Source organism: Syngnathoides biaculeatus, chromosome 11, assembly GCF_019802595.1.
Source record: "Syngnathoides biaculeatus isolate LvHL_M chromosome 11, ASM1980259v1, whole genome shotgun sequence".
In the NCBI taxonomy this organism is placed as follows: Eukaryota; Metazoa; Chordata; class Actinopteri; order Syngnathiformes; family Syngnathidae; genus Syngnathoides; species Syngnathoides biaculeatus.
This window is the reverse complement of record NC_084650.1, coordinates 31,217,269-31,237,979: the sequence shown is the minus strand read 5'-3', so window position 1 is coordinate 31,237,979 and position 20,711 is coordinate 31,217,269. Positions and strand designations below refer to the sequence as shown.

At 47.6% G+C, this 20,711-nt stretch overlaps 2 protein-coding genes across 2 annotated transcripts; both read left to right on the top strand.

Annotated features, from left to right (window-relative positions):
• The first annotated feature begins 14,195 nt into the window (after positions 1–14,195).
• On the top strand, positions 14,196–17,340 carry LOC133509060 (protocadherin alpha-3-like). Its single transcript, XM_061835702.1, is given in 2 exon segments — positions 14,196–16,605; positions 17,333–17,340. Coding segments are annotated over 2 exon segments (2,418 nt in total).
• Positions 17,341–17,765: 425 nt separating this feature from the next.
• Positions 17,766–20,172, top strand: LOC133508637 (protocadherin alpha-8-like). The gene has a single exon (XM_061834880.1). It carries the CDS (start codon positions 17,785–17,787, stop codon positions 20,170–20,172), a length of 2,388 nt encoding a protein of 795 aa, XP_061690864.1. The 5' UTR covers positions 17,766–17,784.
• The last annotated feature ends 539 nt before the right edge of the window (positions 20,173–20,711 follow it).

Sequence of the window (20,711 nt, the reverse complement as noted above, 5' to 3'; positions counted from 1 at the left end):
AATACATTTGTATTTGATGTTTTAGAACTCTGCTATTAAATAATGGAAGTATTTTTTTTTAACTTTTTTACGTGCATGAAGGTTTTTCAAATAAAACCCTTCGCCTATTTTTGATCAACACGCGGGACTATTTTTACTGTTTTTTTTTGTTTGTTTGTTTTTTTTTAATGTTGTTTGCAATGGTGGCACTTTGTCCAGTATTTTTTGAGGTGGTACTCGCTGGGAAATGTTTGAGAATAAAAGCGTTACACAAATGGATTGTCACAGTTTTTGGTATGCCACAACTTTACAAATTCAATAGCACACCATAGCTATTTTGAAAATGATTTTAATATCCACATATCTTTCTTTTTTTAGAAAAGCAATAATAATGGAGGGGAAATATTGACTATTGCTGTAAATGCTCGAGATTGCGATGAGCTTTCTGAAGTATTTTTTTGAAAAACGAGAGCTGCTTGCGCTGTCGGTTTTGAAAGTAAATGATGCAGCAGGGAAAGTTTCGCCTTGATCCAAATGTTTCGGGTCATGTGCTGATTGTCCACTTCTGTGCATCTTCTCACGTCAGAATGTCATCCATGGGGTGCGAATGCCTTGGATGCACTTTGTTCCCCAACGGCGACCGTCAAGTGCCTGAAATAGGAATATGGACGCTGACGCGAGCGTTTGTAAGTCGCCGCGCGCTAAAGCAGTCGAGCTGAAGCGTGAATGTTCGGAAGTACGACAGCAAGCGTGGAAGCCAGCCTGCAGCCGGCGTGCAGCGACTCGCAATACTCCCCTCGGACTCACTCGACCGTTGTCCGCTTGAAGCTCAAATCTTCCTCCATGCTCAATGTGTATTTCTTTCACACGTCATAATTGTTGGGCTCGCAGTACTCTCAGAGTTGCTCTACAGCATTAAGATATGCGATATAATTGCAATGCTTCCCTGTTTCTAAGCAGTTAAATGTAGGTCATGTTTTTTTTTTTTTTGTTTTTTTTTTTTTTTCCATGTGTGTGCAATCTAGATGCTCTGCTTCTGGACTCGTTCTGCGTGGAATATCGTGTGTTGCCCATAGCAACGTACAAGGATATCCGCCTATTGGCGCCGACAAGCAAACGCTAAACAGTCATAGCGACAGCAGAGGAATACTGAGAGGGAGGGGGGGAAGCGGGTGGGGTAGGGGGGTGGCAGCAGCAGCAGGAGGAAGAGGAGATGGAGGGGGTTGGGCGGTGTTTGCCTTCACAGGCGATTCACAATCTTTCACGAAAATGGCTTCATTTCCAAAGAAGCTGATATTATCAGTAAAAGGCGCACATCGCATGCTGCAGATAAATCGGCAAAGGCAAAGGCAGGGATGCTTGAGCTCAGAATTATTTCTACTACGCGACGGAGATCGGATGACAAGTAGGTCAGCCTTCAAATTCCTCCATGCAAGGAACAACAGGCCTTAAGTATTCTCCTCCGTCCACGTGTGGAAGTTGTTCTGAATTGCCGGGTTCTGATTCTGATTCGGATGCGGGAGCGGCAGAAGCAAAACGAGCGCATTTGCATCGGAAGGAGGGAGGAGAAAAATTCACTTGGGTGTCCGTTTTTCCGCAGTTCTCTTGAGCAACGTGTGTGGTACGGATTCACGGACGCAAGATTTGCACGTGCGGGCACGTTCTAAGGCCGGCGTGCTCAGCTACGCACGGACAGCAAACAACCTGATGAAAATTATCGATGCGATTCAAAATGTGTGCGTGGGGGCCGCGCACGTTGACGTTAGCGGCTCACGTTCATCTTTGCTGTCGGACTTTGGCGTTGGGAGGCAAATATTGGATCGAATGCCCCCCAAAAGAATCACAAGTACACGTTCAACAGCCGAATAAGTCCAACAGCTGCCGCTTGTATGCTCACAATTCTCCTCTTTTCATTGGCACCACGTGGAAAGATATTACTTGCACAATTTGGTTCTTGTTAATGGCTGCAGTTGGACTCCATTATCATCTTTTGGGTCACAAGAGACAAAATTTTTTGGGTGGAACATCGGGATGAATACTGTTTATTTGGCGTTCCACTGACATAATAATGGGCTTGATTTCTGATTTGTGGACCGTGTTGCAACACGCGTGGGCCACTTCCCAGTCAGCAATGCGGCCATACTCACGGCGGGTTCGGGGTTGGGGGTGGGGGATGTTCAGCGAGCTTTTTGAAAGCGAGTGACTTCTCGGGCGGGGGAGAGTCTACGATTGGCGTTTGAAAAATGAATGAATGAATGTCATTTATTGTCTTTTTACCACTTTTCAAGGAAACAGAACAAAAGTGATGGGATTCATTTTAGGAGCGCTTCAACGGCCCGAAAATGGGCAAGAACTGCTCACGTGTTCGGGTACCGAATAATGCGATGGCCTTAAATTTTGACACACACTTCTGAAAGACATCTGATCATCCATCCATTTTCTTTGCCACTTATCGTCACGAGGGTCGCGGGGAGTGCTGGGGTCTATCCTCGCTGTCAACGGGCAGGAGGCGGGGTACACCCTGGACCGGTCGCCAACCAATCGCAGGGCACATAGAGACAAACAGTCCGAAATCCCACGCAAGCACAGGGAGAACATGCAAACTCCATACATGCAGGGCCGGGATTGAACACGGGTCCTCAGAACTGCGAGGCCAACGCTTTACCAACTGATCCACTGCGCCGCCAACATCTGATCATATTCGCTTTAATTACACGTGACTATTGAGAAGTTGTGCGTTTCATTGTTGTGAAGAATGATTATTCTCACAATCAATCCCAACAAGGATTTCTCAAATTATGAAACAGTTGAATATCGATACCCGGCACTTTATTCCTGCAAATCTCTGCGTTTTCAACGTCTCCAACATTCGTAGGAAATGCCGATGTCTCATCACCGTTGAACTATTTTTAGAGCAGGCCCACAAGTGACGTCATGTGACGCTCGGGGGGGGGGTGTACCAAGATTTAAACATTTCATCCTTCAGAGAATACATTGATAAATTCCAGCTCCATTATTTTAGCTCAGCTGTAGCATTCATGTAATTATATTCGCATCCGCGTGTTGCTTGCTTGGTCCGTTTGCCCCAGCGGCTTTTTTCTCGCCGCTCGGCTGGCACATCTGCGCGATTGCGTTTGCGCGCTGACTGTCTGCGCCGTAATTATTTCCGCTGCGCTGCCGCTCGTCTGTTGTCTTTCACAAGTGGTTGACGGGGTCCTCCCCATTGCCCCCCCCCCCGGTGTCATCAGGAGAGTGGATCAGAGCATCAGACAAACGTGGACGCACGCCCCGTCTCAGCAACTTGATGAAATGCAGACAGCGAGCGGTCACGTAAAAATGGTTTCCTCCATTTCCTTCCAGAATTTTCCTTCTTGGTACATTTTGCTGCTGTGTTGCTGCTTCCTCGCCCTCCGTGTTGGTACCCCTCCCCCCTCTCCGTCCCTCCCTCCCCCAACCCCGGTCTGCACTTGCGTCTTTCTCCACGTCCTCGGGATTCTCTTCCTGGATCTGCCACCCTCCATGCGGACGTGCGCACGACCATTTCCTGAATCTTTCAAATTCTGTCGGACAGATGCAGCAAAGATGTTGCTTAGTAAATAAAATCCGCATTACCCAGCGGTCACGGAAAGAAGCGCCGCCGTCCTTCGTTGACAATTCGATTGATCTGACGGAGCGTGATGATTGTTGCGCTACAACATTAATAAACAACAGTCAAAACTGGGCTATATCTTGATCTTTTACTCCCTTTGATTTGAGAATTTGTATTCCTTCATTTACTTTCCTTATAAGGAAGAACCTCAAAGAATCGGAACGTCGTGGACAGCTTTAATTATTTCAGTAGTGCAATTTAAAAAGTCATTTATTTTCTTTCCACACGCAAATATACTTTTCTTTATGTGTGAGCGGGACTGGTCTCAGCCCTCCCCCGGCCCCTGTGAGGATAGGCGGGTCCTGTGACTCTTATAAGGAACGGTTCCTATTAACTGCACGTCTCTTGTGCTTCGCTCTTGTTAGTTTGTTTGTTCTGAATGTGGTACCAGGGCGGCACCGAATGCCGGAGACAAATTCCATGTGTGATGTTACACACTTGGCCAATGAAGCGGATTCTGATAAATAATCATACCAATGAAATCATGAAGTATTTTACTGTTTCAATCTGTGTACCTTTACGAATGAGTGAAATATATTCCGTTTTGAAGGATATTCAGACGGCCCGATGACGCAGCTGCAGCATACTTGGCAACAGTGAGCGGAAAAAGTGAAATGTGAATTACATCAGGATGCAATGAGTGTCAGTGACAAAGAGGAGTGTGACCCTGAACCTTGACCTTTATCTTTGCATCCACTTGATGTTGCCCACCAAGCTATGAGAGGATCTTCCCTTTGTGGCAACAGAAGAAGAAGAAGAAGAAGAAGAAGAAGAGAAAGATGCTGCTGGACGACAGCGCTCATAATAGTTTGAAACATATTCCTCCGAAAGAGCCCTTTTATATATATAATGGGGGTTAATAACTAGATCAATAATACATATTAGGTTTAGAAGTTAAATAAAAGCAGGGAGAGTGTCGTCTCTCTGGCAAAACAATGAGCTGTATTTTCCCGTTTTGAAACGGCGGAACGGCTTCAGCTTTCTTTTTTGCTCGTCTTACAAGATGGAAGCGTTTGGTGACGCCGGGATGAAATACAACACTGCGTAACCAGTGGATAAAAAAAAAAAGCCAGTCGTTCCGATTGTATCTTGTACAATCAGAACCACTGTTGTAAAGTGATCATTGAAAATCTTGAACACCTTCCAGTTGTCTTTGAGTGTTGTCAATACATTGTGTCAACGTTCTGCCTCATACACAAAGATTTGGCTTGGATGGATGGATGGATGGATGGATGGATGGATGGATGGATGGATGGATGGATGGATGGATGATGGATGGATGGATGGATGGATGGATGATGGATGGATGGATGGATGGATGGATGGATAGATAGATATAGATAGATAGATAGATAGATAGATAGATAGATGATAGATAGATAGATAGATAGATAGGATTTTGTTTCCCTTTGCTCATCTGTGTTTCCAAGGCAAAACGAGTGTTATCGCCCCATAGCGAGTCGTCGAAGGTCTGGCTGGCAGCTGTGGACGAACCCCCCCAGCCCCCTCCCCGCTCATCTTTTTTTTTTGCTTTTGCGCATCCGTCATTTGTCCCCGAACGCAACAAGGCTGGTTCGCAGCCATGCTTGCGACAGAGTTGGCCCCGCGTCTGTTGGGAATACGGGTCAAAGCCGAGTCTGTCCTCTCCATTGCTGCAACGGAAGCAACCTTTTTTTATAGGGGCGGGGCGGGGCGGGGCGAGGGGGGGGGCATTTTGCATTCCGCATCCCTTTCTGCATCAGAATGTTCCCGTCACTGCCATTAACGTCCCCGACTCCCCCCACTTTCTTCATGTGGCCATAGGTTCGATCCCGCCACTCGCATTGCGCACGTATGCACACGGAGGACATTTTCTGCAGGACGAGCCTACTTTAATTGTTGGCGCATCAAACTCCACACACCCCGTTAACCTTTTCGTGCAACGGTCGCCTTCTCCTGGGCCGAGGTCGTCCTCCTCGGGTTAACTCCCGTCCGTCGTCGCGCCACCGAAGCTCGGTAACGGAAATAAAAATGGGCCGAGGCTTGTTTTGCTGCTCGGAAGGCTTTTTATTGACTCTTTTTTTCCATACTACAGCATCAACGTCCTCCTTTCTTGAAAACTACTCTCACTTTCTTTTCTCTCGGTCCTCACACGTGTGCATTCCCGACTCCCTCACGCAAAATGTACACCCCCACCCAGATTGAGCCTCTCGTCACTACAGTATCCCCATTTTTGCATGACTACTATTATTAGAAATCGTCCTCATGTGCAAATTTTACGAGTTCAGCAAGCAGTGTGTTCTCGTTTCCTTTTTTAAATGAGCAGACCCGAGCAGATGGTGTGCACCGCTCCCGTTTGGCAGCCGCAACATCTGCTGCAGCGCTCAGGTGGCCGCCGCACGCCCGCGGGACCCGAGTGACCCCGCGGGTTAGCGGAAGGCTTTCCGCACGAAACAAGCTGGTCGGGAGGGAGAAAGCGCAACTGGTTTGGACCCTTTTACGATCCAGATCGGAACACAAAAGCGCGAGTGTCCTCCTTGCGTGTTGGGATGTCCGATTTCGTGAACGGATCCGCAAGGAATGTGCGCTGTTTCATTTCTTTACATTCAAAAGCTTTTAATCACGTGAAGCACATTGCGTCACCTTGTTCACGAAATGCGCCATATAAACACATTTGCTTGGCTTTGCTTGGCTGTTCGGCCTCGCTCGGAGGTTCGCCTTCTTTCTCGCACTGCTCACTGCATGCGAGCCTTTCGGGGCGGCGTCCTCGCACTCGCGCCGATGATTTCCGAATGAGCATCGCCGGGATATGAACATTCAGACCTGCTGCAGGCAGACAGACAGGCTGCGTCCTCCTCCATTTGTCATGTCATTATCCAATCCGCTTATCCTCACAAGGGTTGCGGGAAAGCTGGAGCCTATCCCCGCTAGCTTCGGGCGAAAGGCGGCCTACACCCTGAACTGGTCGCCAGTCAGTCACAGGGCAGATAGACACCATCATTGAGCGGGAATCGATCCCACGCTGCCCGCACCAAAGGCAGGCACGCGTACCACTGCACCATCACTGACTCTCCTCCTCCATTTGCTGCGTTCTAATGTTATTGATTATGATCATAACGATCGTAGCTAATACGGATAAGTTTTCTTGAAACATTTCTTCCTTTCCTTACTGTATTACAGGCTCAGTATTGATACTGATAAATATTTATTTCCTACTTGCACAAATTTAATGTAACTACAAACAAAATAAAAACCTTGTTGTTGTTAAGATGGCGATTGCCAGCCAGCATTCCACACGTGAAAACCAACGTTGTGGATTTATTTTAGTGTTTCATAACAAATTGAATGTGGTTGTATGTATTACGTGTCTGAAAGGAAATGAAGGGTCAAAAGTGGATCACGTCGCCATTTAAAGTAGTTTGTGTTTTCGTATACATCAGACAAAGGCTAATCGATGATTTGTCGCTTCATTACTCATTATGGGAGAATGGAGAGGAGTAATTGTGCATTTCAATCAATACTAGATGATTATCTCAAGTATGGTGATTAGAATGATCGCGTTTCATGCTCCTCGTGGTCAGCTGCGTAAGATGCGTGCGATATCTCATCGCCACTTGTGGACTTTATTTTTTTTCTCCTCTTCCAAATCTGTTTATTTTTAGACTGCCCATCTGCCAAAGTAAAAAAAAAAAAAAAAAAAAAAGGGCACACGCCTTTTGATTTCAGGCAGAATGTTTGTGAAATGCCATGAAATATTCCGGATATTCATTGAGATGCTTCGGCTGATTGTTTTTTTTTTTTTTTTTTTTTTGCGTTTGCTGCGCTGTCAACTTGCATCGCGGTTGCGTTGTCCCGCCTGAGCCAAAAGCCAAAGAAACGGGTGCGGAAGGCCAATGTTAATGGCTGCCTCCCGTCCCACTCCCACCCACGTCTCCCTTCCTGTGGCTCCCCTCTGGAGCCCACGGAAGACGTGCACCTCGTCTTCACCTCGCCTCCATTTATTCACTCGCAAACACGCTCGAGTGCTTTGTGACTCATTAGTCGTCGTCCTCTTTGCCTCCACCTTCATCAACCCTCACGTCATCTGGCTCATTTTCTCCCGTGTGCCCCCTGCCGGCTGCCCGTGTGACTGCACGCAGGTGCAGGAGGTTGCTCGACGCGGACTCGATGTGGTTTTTTTCATAAGCTGTCCTTCGATTTCGGATCTTGCCGAGTCCGGTTGTTAAAAGAACAAGGAAATGTTTTTTTTTTTTTTTTTTTTTTTTGCACCGAAGCGAGCAGCCGTAAACGCAGTCTCTTAATCCATCATGCCCCCTTGATGCTATTTGTGGGACGTGGCAGTCTCTCGTCTGTAGAGCGTGTCCTCGTTTTGGAGGAAGTGAACGCGGAAATCCTGCTTCGTCAGGACTCGTTCTCAGATTTAGTGGCAGTGAAATTGTTTTAAAGTGGCTCTATGTTTTATCTCCCCGAATCTTGAATTTGAGCAATTTTAGAAAACATACAGGATTAAATATGTCATGAGAACACATTTATTGACAAAGTCTGAATGAAAAAAAAATGAGCCATATATATATTTTTTTCTTCATTAGCATGTCTTGTCCTTTCTTTGCAAGATTTCTCTTGAGAGTTGCTTTGTTTTTTCAAAAGAATAAAAGCATTCGGTCACATTTCTTTCCTCCTTCTTGGAGAAAAAAATATTGTCAAAGTTTCCTCCATCAGAGGCAGGCAGCACGGGCACCCAGATCAAGAAATGACCCTTTTATTATTATCATCGTTATTTTTATTATGAGGTGTAATACTTCCCAAATAAAAATAACAAGAAGTAGCATGGGACAAGTGTCTGCAAAAAATGTCGTCATGTTACTTGGTGCAAAGGCGCACGAATCGAGTCCAATTTAAATATGTCTGGGGTGCAAGCCTACAAATGAAATAGTTTGCTCCTGCACCTGCCACATTATTAGGTACACCTATGCCAACGAATAAGATTCAAGACAACAACCGGATGCTCCATCATGTTTGTGTTTGCAGTTTGCAATAGGAAGGCCATCTGCGTGGTCATCGCTGGATGTTCGTTTCCGCGAGAAACGTCTGAAAACTGATTTGCAAGATCAATTCTTTTGATGTCGAATTATTAATATCTTTACACTTCCATTTTCATCGCTGGTTCTCTTTGGAACTGTAATTTGATGATTGTGGGAAACTAAATTACCTGTCATCAATAAATTGGGCTTTTAATGATAACAGGATGAAGTTATACACGGGCAGTACCAACTGCAGCGACATCCTTGCCTCACATTACACCCAATAAAGTTCTGCGGAAATATGAATACGTTGAATATGAATGTTTATGTGGGTGTTTGACGGTCTTCAAAGTCAGTACAGAATGAAATCGGCTCCCAAAGCCTTTTTGTTCCCGTCAAACTTTTTTTGCATTGTCCTCTAAGAATCAGAAAAGAAGATCGCCCTTCCATCCATCCATCCATCCATCCATCCATTTTCTTAGCCGCTTATTCTCACAAGGGTCGCGGGAGTGCTGGAGCCTATCCCAGGTGTCAAGGGGCAGAAGGCAGGGTACACCCTGAACTGGTCAGCAGCCAATTGCAGGGCACATGGAGACACGCAACAGTCGCACTCACAATCACACCGCTCAGCAATTTAGAGTTTCCAATTCATATTGCATGTTTTTGGGACATTGGAAGAAACTGAAGTGCTCGGGAAAAACCCACACAGGCATGGGGAGAACATGCAAACCCCACATAGGTGGGACCGAGATTGAACTCGGGTCCTCAGAAGTGTGAGGCCAACACATTACAGCTGCACCACCGTGCCGCAAGATCGACAAATACGTCAACGGAATGCAACATAGGCACGAGGTCAACCTAAATATACTATTCCCGATCAGTCCAGAATTAGTAATAGTAGTAATGCTGGAGTAGTACTACTAATGGAGAACATATTATCCACATGTTACTGGTGTTCCTAAAGGTCAGAACCTAACTTGAATATTTCAAAGTTCAATCCCGTCTTTTGTGCCACAAATGTCAATATTCCAGCGGGCACCGCATGGATTAAGGCCCCTGCAAAGCGCGTCACGTGTTAATTTGCACGGTGCCGCTTTAATGCGATTAGGTCCAATCATCGTGACGATGCGCGGCGGAGAGTCACTTAAAGACGGCGGCACAAAGTCAAAAGTAAACACGCCACTCGGCCTCATCGCGTGTCGGCTTCGCTTGTTGGCGCTTTCGCTTCTGAATTCACATCATCTGTTGCACAGTTTGGGAAAGATGGCCGCAATCATTCAAAACCTGCGCGTCATCTTGTTGTCACAAGTACTCACTTCACTGCACACACGCGCATACTGCAATACTTGGAGTACACACGCTCGCGTGACTCCGTCGTGCTTGTAACGAAGTTTGAATGCTGTTGAAAGAGGAAGCTGAAGCTGGGGCTGGCTGACCTGAAATCTGATGAAAAGACTGAAAGGCTCGTCACGCGAGTCACGTGACACCACTGTGCGGTCATCTTCTGCGAGAAAGTGGAGCAAAGCTCACAAAACCATCGCAGCAACATCAGGCTCTGTGCAGCCCGGCGCGCTCGTCTATTATTCAGACGCACTCCACCTACTTTTTTTTTTTTTAATTGATTTATTTTTAAAGGGAAGTGGGCCGAGCCTGAGCGCATGCAGCAGGTCTGGCCCCTCCCTTTGCTGTCCACATGCAAGCCGCACCGGTGGCTGCAAAAATCACTTCAGCGTGACTAATAAGCAAGTAAAAATAGCCGTTACACAACGCTTACACAGGTCTCGTGGGGGGGGGGGGGGTCATGCAGAACTTTAAAACAATTCATCAGTACAAAGAAAAATGTCAGATGCATAAGGTGTACATGAAAAGCTACATGATATGAGACCTTTTTGTTGGCCTGCATGCTGCGGTTTATTGCTCCATCTTTCCCTCACTATTTATCTCAACTGAATGAAGTTAACAGGCTTCTTTCTTTTTACATCTTGCCAGGGTTTTGGTTTCTCGCAGACAAGAGAATGGAAATCTGAGGCTACAGTACACACTTTCTATTCTCCAGTGCAAAGAAAGCGCAGGCTGAGCATGAGAAATGAAAATGGACGCCCCCTTGTGGCGTAAAATCGTAACACAATGTCCTCCGTGTGTCCATAGGCACTTTTTTTCAAGTGGTCACTGCACCGATAGTCAATTTTTTAGCTGGTCACTGCACTCCGTATGCGGTGGTGTATTCACTGGTTTCTCGATTGAGTTTATGCGTCAGAATTGATCCACGGGTAGCTGTCCCATTTTTGTTGTTGTTGTTTTTTTTTTTTTTTTTCATTTCTGGCTTGTCCACGCCCTCTCCCTCTGCTCAACCATTTTGATTGACAAATCTAGGTTATCCATGATTGACTATGGAGCCAGATTTACTCCTAATCCCACAAAAATGATTTAGTGCTGGCTGGGTCTCTCTGTGTGGGTCTGCGGGGTGAATGAAAAATGAACAAAAATATAAAAATTAGATATGGGCGTGTGCATGTGCGCGTGCATGCGAATCAGATGCCAGGCAAAAAATAATAATAATAATAATCAGTATATGTGGTTGATATTGTTGCCTGGTTTCTCAAAAAAAAAAAAAAAAAAAAAAAAAGGTTGAGAGGAGGGGCAGGAAGTAGGGAGTGGCACTGAGGGGCTTGCATCTGCGTTGCCATGGTGACAAGGGAGCGCGTTAATCAATTTTGGCTGCTCCCCGTGGAAACGGAGCAACCGGACGCCGCCTTTGTTGCTAGGTGCAATGGTGGACCAATCAGGAGAGTCCGGGGCAGCCACATTGCTTCCACCATCTTGTTATTGTGATTGTGATTGTCATTATCATTAATAATATTTTCTTCATGCGTTAAATTATGCGACTGTTTTTCTGGACAGATTTGACGACTGCGTCTGTTTTTAAGACGCTAATCTGCTATCAGAAAGCTTGCAAGAAAGGCAACAAATTGAAGCATGTTTACACGACGTTTATCTTTGTACATGTGCGGCGTCTCTCACATGATGGCATCTTTGTATGTTTGTCAGTGCTCCAAAGATCCAGAGGCTCCTTTCCTGCCTTACGGTGTCAAGAAAATGTCACCATCAACGATATCGTGCCGCTTTGCTCGCCTGCCGTTTGACAGTCGAGTACCTAATTATGCGATTTGGAGCCAGTGTGGATTCTGAATGAGTGAACAATGTGTGTGCGTGCTCCATATTGCGAAGGGCTGGCTCAGGTTTTTTTTTTTTTTTTTTTTGCAGGACGCTCCCCTGCCCCACTTTCCCAAACAACCAATGGAAGGAGTGCAGATTTAGAAATGAACGCTCGAGATGGATTCCTTTGCACTTCTTTGTGGGGTTTTATGATATTCTTAATTTCCGCATCCGTCTGTGCTGCTGTACGTCTGCCTAAAATTTGCATGTTAAATATTGTGTGCAGTCCTGAGGTTCAGAGTGCAGAGATTTGACTTCCTTTGTTTGGGTTTCTCATCTCATGAATACGCTTGTGCATTTTGGGCGTGGTCCGAGCATCCCACGTTTTACCGCTCCAACGCTCTTAAGCTTGTATGAGCGTCAGGCAGAAAGGCTTTCGCGTAAAATGTTTTGCACTCTGGCAAACACCTGATAGACTGCAAGCATCCCGTCACAGGGGCCAAGTGTGCAGCGGGGGTGGTCTCCAGAGCCTCGTCCCCAGAGTGGACGGAAAAGGTCATGCGGGGGCTGTTCAGACCAAAGATGCTGCCGCGGCTCCGCTGTGGTGAAGTGGATGTGCTGTAGCAGAGCATCGTTAGCAATGCAGCAGCAACTGTTGGCAGGCGAGTTGACCCCCGAGTGGGCTCGGTTTGCATCTTTTTTTTTTTTAACCTGATTCATTCAGGGAGGCTGCAATTTGTCAATGCCCATTGATGAATATTTAGAAGTGGGTCAAAAACACCAGTGTATTTATTTCAAACAGAGTCGCCTGGACGATGGCGTTACTATGGAGACAGGAAGGCCAGAGAGAAGAGGGATGGGGGTGCGTGGTCGCCTGTTCGGCTTGCTGAGATTGAGCCCCCCCCCCCCCACACACAGCTGGGACACACTCAACCCAAGCGCACACGCATGCAGCAGCTCCTCTCTAAATGTGACTCCAACTCCATTTATCCATTCATTAGCGAAGCTGCTAATCCCCACGAGGGGCTATGTGGCGCAATTCCTGAATCATAAAATAAGCCCACAGGTCGTCCACTGGCCTCGGGCTCTCACCTAATCCACTGTGTCAAGATGTTTCCTTTCTCTTTCATATAAGTGCAAAGAACAGAAACAAGGAGGCATTTATCCACCATACAACTTTTGAGCGAGGAAAACTGTTTTGTTAACCCTTCATATAGTTGTGATATATTATTAAGCACTTCCTGAGGGAGGCTTCTTTCATCAGTGTGCACAGAATGTGGAGGTTCCCAATGAAAAGTCAACAAATTAAAAGGAAGATAAGGTTGATTTTTACATCTGAGAGGACAAAGTGCTGCAGCATCTTTGCCCGCAAAATATGATACGTTTGAACATATTTCTCCGGAAATGTCGAGTAACGTCACAACTTTGATTGCCCGGAAACTGCCGGAATTCACAGCGTTTTGGATTTCTTGGAAAGCAGCAGAGATTCGTGCTCCGCTCGCCTGCAAATAAGGTCGCGAGGTCACGAGCGTGACGAGCGACATGCTTTTAAAAAAAATAAATTCGGCCTTTGCTCTGCTGACTAACACTTGTGTGCGCGGATGCAGATTATCCAGGATTCCACGATGGTTTTCATAATCCTGACTGTAATTATCCAACTGTATGAATCATCATCACGTCAGGGGAAAGGTGATTTTTCGTGAATATAAACACGCGGATACCCTTTTAATCAAATTCACTTGTCATTGTGAGGTATGATTAATACAGCAATGCATATCGGTGCTGGAGAAATGATTATGGATCAGTGTGTGGTGGTTGTTAATATTTCTTCCTAATAAAATCACGTTTTTGACCCGGTGGGGTTAGGGTGGCAGTTTATGCGGGCGGGGATTAATGCCGGGATTATCAGGAAAGTGGACGTTCGAATGAATTGATGATAAATTATGAAAGAATGTCAAAACATGGGGAAGCATCCTCTCATATGTCCGGACAGTTGAAACGATTCCTTGTTTTCAGAGAGTGGAAGACCAATGAGTGCAGATTGGCGAGAAAATATATATTCCATACTGTGATATTTGAGATGAGATGGAATGATCATACTTGCCCTTTATGGGGGCCCAAAAAAAAAGTTTCCCATTCACAATAAAAGGCATCACTTCCTTATCGTTGGTGCATGATGACGGATGCAGTCGCCTCTGCACATGCACACTTCGACCACCAAGCGTCGCTCTTTATCCGTCAGAGGAGGAAGAGCATTGAAGCCCCTCCCGGTTTCAGATGCCGGGAGAGAGAGATCAGGCACTCTTTCTTTATTTTAAAGAGGCAGAGGACGGAGCAACAAACGCGGGCAAGCACGCACAAAAAAAGAGGAATTGCTTTGAATTCACGCTTTGCTCATATTGGACATCAACATGCCTTGCAGATGGAGATATTTGACCGTTTTTTGGGGGCTTCTTCTTCTGGAGGGTAAGTGGAAAACAGCGTCCGGACAGCTCTCTTATTCCATCTCGGAGGAGTTAAACCCCGGCACGCTCGTGGGGAACATCGCCAAGGATTTAAATATCAACGTGATGGACCTGCAAACCCGTTCGTTTCAAATTGTGTCAACCACAAAGAAGAAATTCCTCGAGGCCAATCTCAAGACTGGAGCGCTTTATGTAAATGAGAGAATAGACAGAGAGGCGCTCTGCACGGAGGAGGTGAAATGCTCCATCAGTGTGGAGGCTGTCATCAACAACCCGCTAAAACTGTACCGCGTCGATGTCGACGTTTTAGATGTTAACGACAACGCGCCGTCGTTCGCCGCAAAGATGCAGGATTTATATATTGCGGAGAGCACGCTGCCGGGCGTTAAATTTGCTTTGTCTGAAGCCAGCGACGCAGATGTGGGCAGAAACGGCCTCGGCGCGTATAGATTGAGTCAAAACGAGCATTTCTCATTAGCGACGCACAAAGCGGGCGGCGGCAGCGGCGTCTCGGCTGAGCTGGTGCTGAAGAAAGCCTTGGACCGAGAGACGCTGCCTCGCATCACATTGACGCTGACGGCCGTCGACGGGGGGAGCCCGCCAAAGTCGGGCACCTCTCGAATTATAGTCCACGTTTTAGACAACAACGACAACATGCCCACGTTTACGAAGTCTCTATACAAGGCCACAGTGACAGAAAATGCACCGACAGGCACGAGAATCGTGACTGTCAACGCCACCGATGCCGATGACGGATCGAACAGCCAGATTGTGTATTCATTAAGAAGCAAAGATCAAGATCACGTGCTCGACGTATTTGAAATCGAGGATCGAACAGGTGCGATTAAGGTCAAAGGTCACATTGACTACGAGGAAAAACGAGCGTACGAGATTCGGGTGGAGGCCAGCGATAAGGGCAACCCGCCCATGTCCGCGCACTGCAAAGTTCTGCTTGAGGTGCTGGACGTCAACGACAACGTTCCCGAGGTCACGCTGACCTCGTTGAAAGACGTCGTGCCGGAGGACGCCAGCGTGGGGACGGCGGTCGCACTGCTGTCACTTTTTGATCGAGATGGCGGTGAGAACGGTCACGTGACTGTTCAGATTCAAAACGAAGTTCCCTTCAAACTGGAAGCAAATCACAAAAACTATTTTTCACTGTTAGTTGCTGAGCCGCTAGACAGAGAAAGATCGCCGCACTACAACATTAGCGTCGTGGCCAAAGACAACGGAAGGCCACCTCTGTCCAGCACAAGGGGGGTTTATGTCCAGATCGCCGATGTCAACGACAACGCGCCCCGCTTCCCAGAGCCCCTCGTCAACATTTACGTCCAGGAAAATAGTCCACCGGGGGCACTCGTACACAAAGTGGCTGCGCTCGATGACGACATTGAGCAAAACGGACGCGTGACTTACTCGCTTTTGCAAAGTAGCGGCCAGTCGCCGCCGCTCACCACCTTGATCAACATCAACTCGGAGAGCGGCGACATCGTCAGCTTGCAGTCGTTCGACTACGAGACGCTGCAGACGCTGGAGTTCCAAGTTCAGGCCACGGACGGCGGCGTCCCTCCGCTCAGCGGCAACGTGAGCGTCAACCTTTTCATCCTGGACCAGAACGACAACAGTCCCCGCGTTCTGCCGCCCTATTCCGAGCACGGCTCGGCCAACGGCGAGAGCGTCCCCTACTCCGCCGAAGCGGGATACTTTGTGGCGAAGATCAGGGCCGTGGACGCCGACTCGGGTTACAACGCGCTGCTCTCCTACCAGCTGTCGGAGCCCAAAGGCGGCAACGGGCCGCTCTTCCGCATCGGAAGCGGCAGCGGGGAGATTCGGACCAGGAGGAGAATGAGCGAGGATGACCTGAAAAGTCACCCCTTGGTGGTGTCGGTGTGCGATCACGGAGAAGCCTCCCTGTCGGCGACGGTGTCCATTGATGTGCTGGTGCTTGAAAGCACAGCTGACATCCGCACTCAGTTCAGACATGTGCCCAGAAAGGAGGAGAGCTTCTCCCGTTTGCACTTGTATCTGCTCATCGCCATCGCGGCCGTGTCGCTGGTCTTTCTGCTCAGCCTGCTGGCTTTCGTAGCCTTCAAATGCCGCAGACGGACGGACGGCGGCGCCCCCGTGATTGCCGCCCACCCCGACGGGAGCTGGTCTTACTCCAAAGCGACGCAGCAGTACGACGTGTGTTTGGGCTCCGACACGCTCAAGAGCGACCTGGTGCTTTTCCCCGCGGCCTTTCCGCCCGCCGAGGCCGAACTGATCAGCATTCACGGAGGCGACACCTTTACCAGGACTCAGACCTTGCCAAACAGCGAGAAGGTAAGAGAAACATAACTATTTCTGTAACTGAACTGTCAAGCAATGGGAGGGAGACCAGAAGAAAGAAAATGTCATAGTGTCTTCTCTTATTATTCCCAAAAGATGGAACTAAATCATATTTCCTTGAGCTCCATAATTGTGTGTGGGGACGAGGGAGGGGAGCGGTGGGGGGGTGGGGGTGTCACATGGTTTCAGGCAATGATTCAACCAGGATGTTGTGGAACCTTCAAGTATGTGCCATGAGAGATCATCGGGGCTGCCACAGGAAATTAGCCAGTTGCACTAAAGTAGTCTGAAAATGGTTTCTTAATGACAAATATAGATTTGTGCATCTATCTGTGCCAATGATGCATCATGACAGGCAGACAATTTGCTTTCTCGTCCGTTAGTTGTCAGAAGGTCCAATTCATCTGTGCAGCCACTTCCGGCTTTTCACACCCCAAATTGGTTTTGTCATCAGTTCAACAGACTAGATTATAATCTATCGTAAATGGAGACGCGATCATCATGATTTCAGGATGTATACATTTTGTGACATTTTTGATGGTGTTGGGCCGTGAGATTTTTCTCCTTTTAAATGTTGGAAAAGTGGTTTCGGGTGCTCTTTGTGACCAAAGTGAATGGAACTGTCCCTGGTTTCTTGTTTGGAGGGCGTGACGTGGCTGAAACTAACATTTATTTGTGCTCTTTTCGACCAAAATGTAATCACCCAGCTCAGAGGTTTTTCTTTCTTTCTTGCCTTAACCTCTTTATCGTCCTAGCTGCTTAATTCTTTTGCTTCAAAATGGCACATCTCCATTTGTAACATTGTTTTCAGCTGGTTTTCCACTTTTGACATTTTTGTCATCAGCCAGACATGGGCTGGTTTTCATACACATTGATGTAATCTGTGTGTAAATTTGAACGTTAGGATATCATGCAATTTATACAGAATCTTTATACAGCTCTTACAATTAAGGCAATCGGCCACACGAGGGCAGTCGAGACCATCACATGTGTAAAGTCCCTCGGACTCCTCCCAAATGAATCCGATCGTGCGTTTATTCCGGCTTTGTCACAAAACGGCGAGTTGCAAGAGTGGATGCAGGACCCCGACAGTGGGTCGCTCGTTGTCTGTTTAAAAACCACATTCGATTATTTTCCCGAAATGAAGAATCTTCAATGGGGGACGGGGGAAGCGTCCGTTGACGGTCTATTCACGTCGGATACAAACATGTGCAGGAGGACGACGCGCAGCTTGCTGAGGATTCATTTGGCCTTTGTTCTGTTCTGTTCTTGTTGCTGCCCGGCGGCGTACGGACAGCTCTCTTACACTGTTTTCGAGGAGGTAAAGGCGGGCACTTTTGTTGGAAACGTAGCCAAGGATTTAAACCTAAACGTCCACGAGTTGGAGGAGCGCACCTTTCAGATTGTGAGTGGATCAAAAAGGAAATATTTCGATGTGAACATGAAGACTGGCTTTCTCTATGTACGTGAGCGAATAGACCGCGAGGAGCTGTGTGCTCAGGCTGCAGCGTGCGCCGTCAGTGTGGAGGCGGTCATCAGCAACCCTTTAAAGCTCTATCGGCTGGAAATGATCATCGCTGACATTAACGATAATGCGCCGTATTTCCTTGAGGAGGTTCAGACAATTAACATTGCGGAGAATAGTATGCTCGGGGGCACTTTTGGTTTCATTGGTGCGTCGGATCTCGACGTTGGGAAGAACAGTGTTACTGCATACAAAATTAGTCCGAATGATTATTTTTCTCTAGATTCGCACAAAGGGGGGGAGAGTGTAGCTTCTAAGCTTGTGCTGCAGAAGCCTTTAGATCGGGAGAAACAAAATTATGTTACGCTGACCCTGACTGCAGTGGACGGCGGAAATCCACCCAAATCTGCCACGTGTCAAATTCAGATTAACGTGTTAGATATTAATGACAATCCTCCTTTGTTTAGCAGTTCTTTGTCTAAAACACGGATCGCTGAGAACTCCGAGCTAAATAAAACCGTCATCACATTGAATGCGTCTGATGCAGATGATGGCTTGAATGGTGAAATTGAATTTTCACTGAGGAGTAAAGGGCAGGATCATGTTCTAGATTTGTTTGAAATTAATCCAAAAACAGGTCGAATTTATGTCAAAGGAAAAATTGACTATGAAGCAAATTCAGCCTTTGAGATTCATGCACAGGCCACTGACAAAGGTCATCCTCCGATGTCTACTGATTGTAAAGTCTTAGTGGAAGTGGAGGACAGCAATGACAACGCTCCTGAGATTAGTGTGACGTCACTGCTGCACACAATCAAGGAGGACGCTGAGGTCGGAACTGCTGTTGCTCTCGTTTCCGTGATGGACCAGGATGGAGGGAGCAACGGTGTCGTTCAAGTTGCCATTGCAAATAAGACTCCTTTTAAATTGGACACAAATTATAAAAACTATTATTCGTTAATAGTAAACCGGGCGCTGGACAGAGAGACTCAAAGCCACTATAACATCACGATTGTCGCTATTGACCAAGGCGCTCCACCTCTGTCCAGCACAAGGGGAGTTTATGTCCAGATCGCCGATGTCAACGACAACGCGCCCCGCTTCCCAGAGCCCCTCGTCAACATTTACGTCCAGGAAAATAGTCCACCGGGGGCACTCGTACACAAAGTGGCTGCGCTCGATGACGACATTGAGCAAAACGGACGCGTGACTTACTCGCTTTTGCAAAGTAGCGGCCAGTCGCCGCCGCTCACCACCTTGATCAACATCAACTCGGAGAGCGGCGACATCGTCAGCTTGCAGTCGTTCGACTACGAGACGCTGCAGACGCTGGAGTTCCAAGTTCAGGCCACGGACGGCGGCGTCCCTCCGCTCAGCGGCAACGTGAGCGTCAACCTTTTCATCCTGGACCAGAACGACAACAGTCCCCGCATTCTGCCGCCCTATTCCGAGCACGGCTCGGCCAACGGCGAGAGCGTCCCCTACTCCGCCGAAGCGGGATACTTTGTGGCGAAGATCAGGGCCGTGGACGCCGACTCGGGTTACAACGCGCTGCTCTCCTACCAGCTGTCGGAGCCCAAAGGCGGCAACGGGCCGCTCTTCCGCATCGGAAGCGGCAGCGGGGAGATTCGGACCAGGAGGAGAATGAGCGAGGATGACCTGAAAAGTCACCCCTTGGTGGTGTCGGTGTGCGATCACGGAGAAGCCTCCCTGTCGGCGACGGTGTCCATTGATGTGCTGGTGCTTGAAAGCACAGCTGACATCCGCACTCAGTTCAGACATGTGCCCAGAAAGGAGGAGAGCTTCTCCCGTTTGCACTTGTATCTGCTCATCGCCATCGCGGCCGTGTCGCTGGTCTTTCTGCTCAGCCTGCTGGCTTTCGTAGCCTTCAAATGCCGCAGACGGACGGACGGCGGCGCCCCCGTGATTGCCGCCCACCCCGACGGGAGCTGGTCTTACTCCAAAGCGACGCAGCAGTACGACGTGTGTTTGGGCTCCGACACGCTCAAGAGCGACCTGGTGCTTTTCCCCGCGGCCTTTCCGCCCGCCGAGGCCGAACTGATCAGCATTCACGGAGGCGACACCTTTACCAGGACTCAGACTTTGCCAAACAGCGAGAAGGTAGGCTGAACCCATCTTTGGTTTCTTCGCATACCCATATTTTGTTGACTTCATACACCTTAGATGTCACCAAAATCACAAATCACCAAATGCAAAGTTGTAACATGTATTTTAAACGCACTTATTATTCATCAAATTATCTGCAAGGATGAAGGGCACAATTATTAGTCAGTGGTGTGGTTGGCCATGATGAGCGGATGAAAGAGTGACACGATGAAGAGATGACGTGAAGTAGAGCAAATGATGATGTTGAACTTCTTTTGAGGAGCGAGAAGAAAAGAGCTCAACAGAGGACGGAACACTTCCTATAAACAGAATTGTCTCTTGTTCTCTGTTCTTGTTACTTTGTTGTTCTTTGTTCTGAATGTCATACCAGGGCAGCACCGACTGCTGGAGAAAAAAATTCTCGTGTGTTTTTGCACATTTGGCCAATAAAGACGATTCTGATGTTTTGCTGTTGAAGTTGGCGAGAGCAGACTTTGATGGTTTGGACATAGAGAGACGCTGTAGTGGTCAAAGAGTGAAGAGGATGAAGCTGCTGGGCAAGC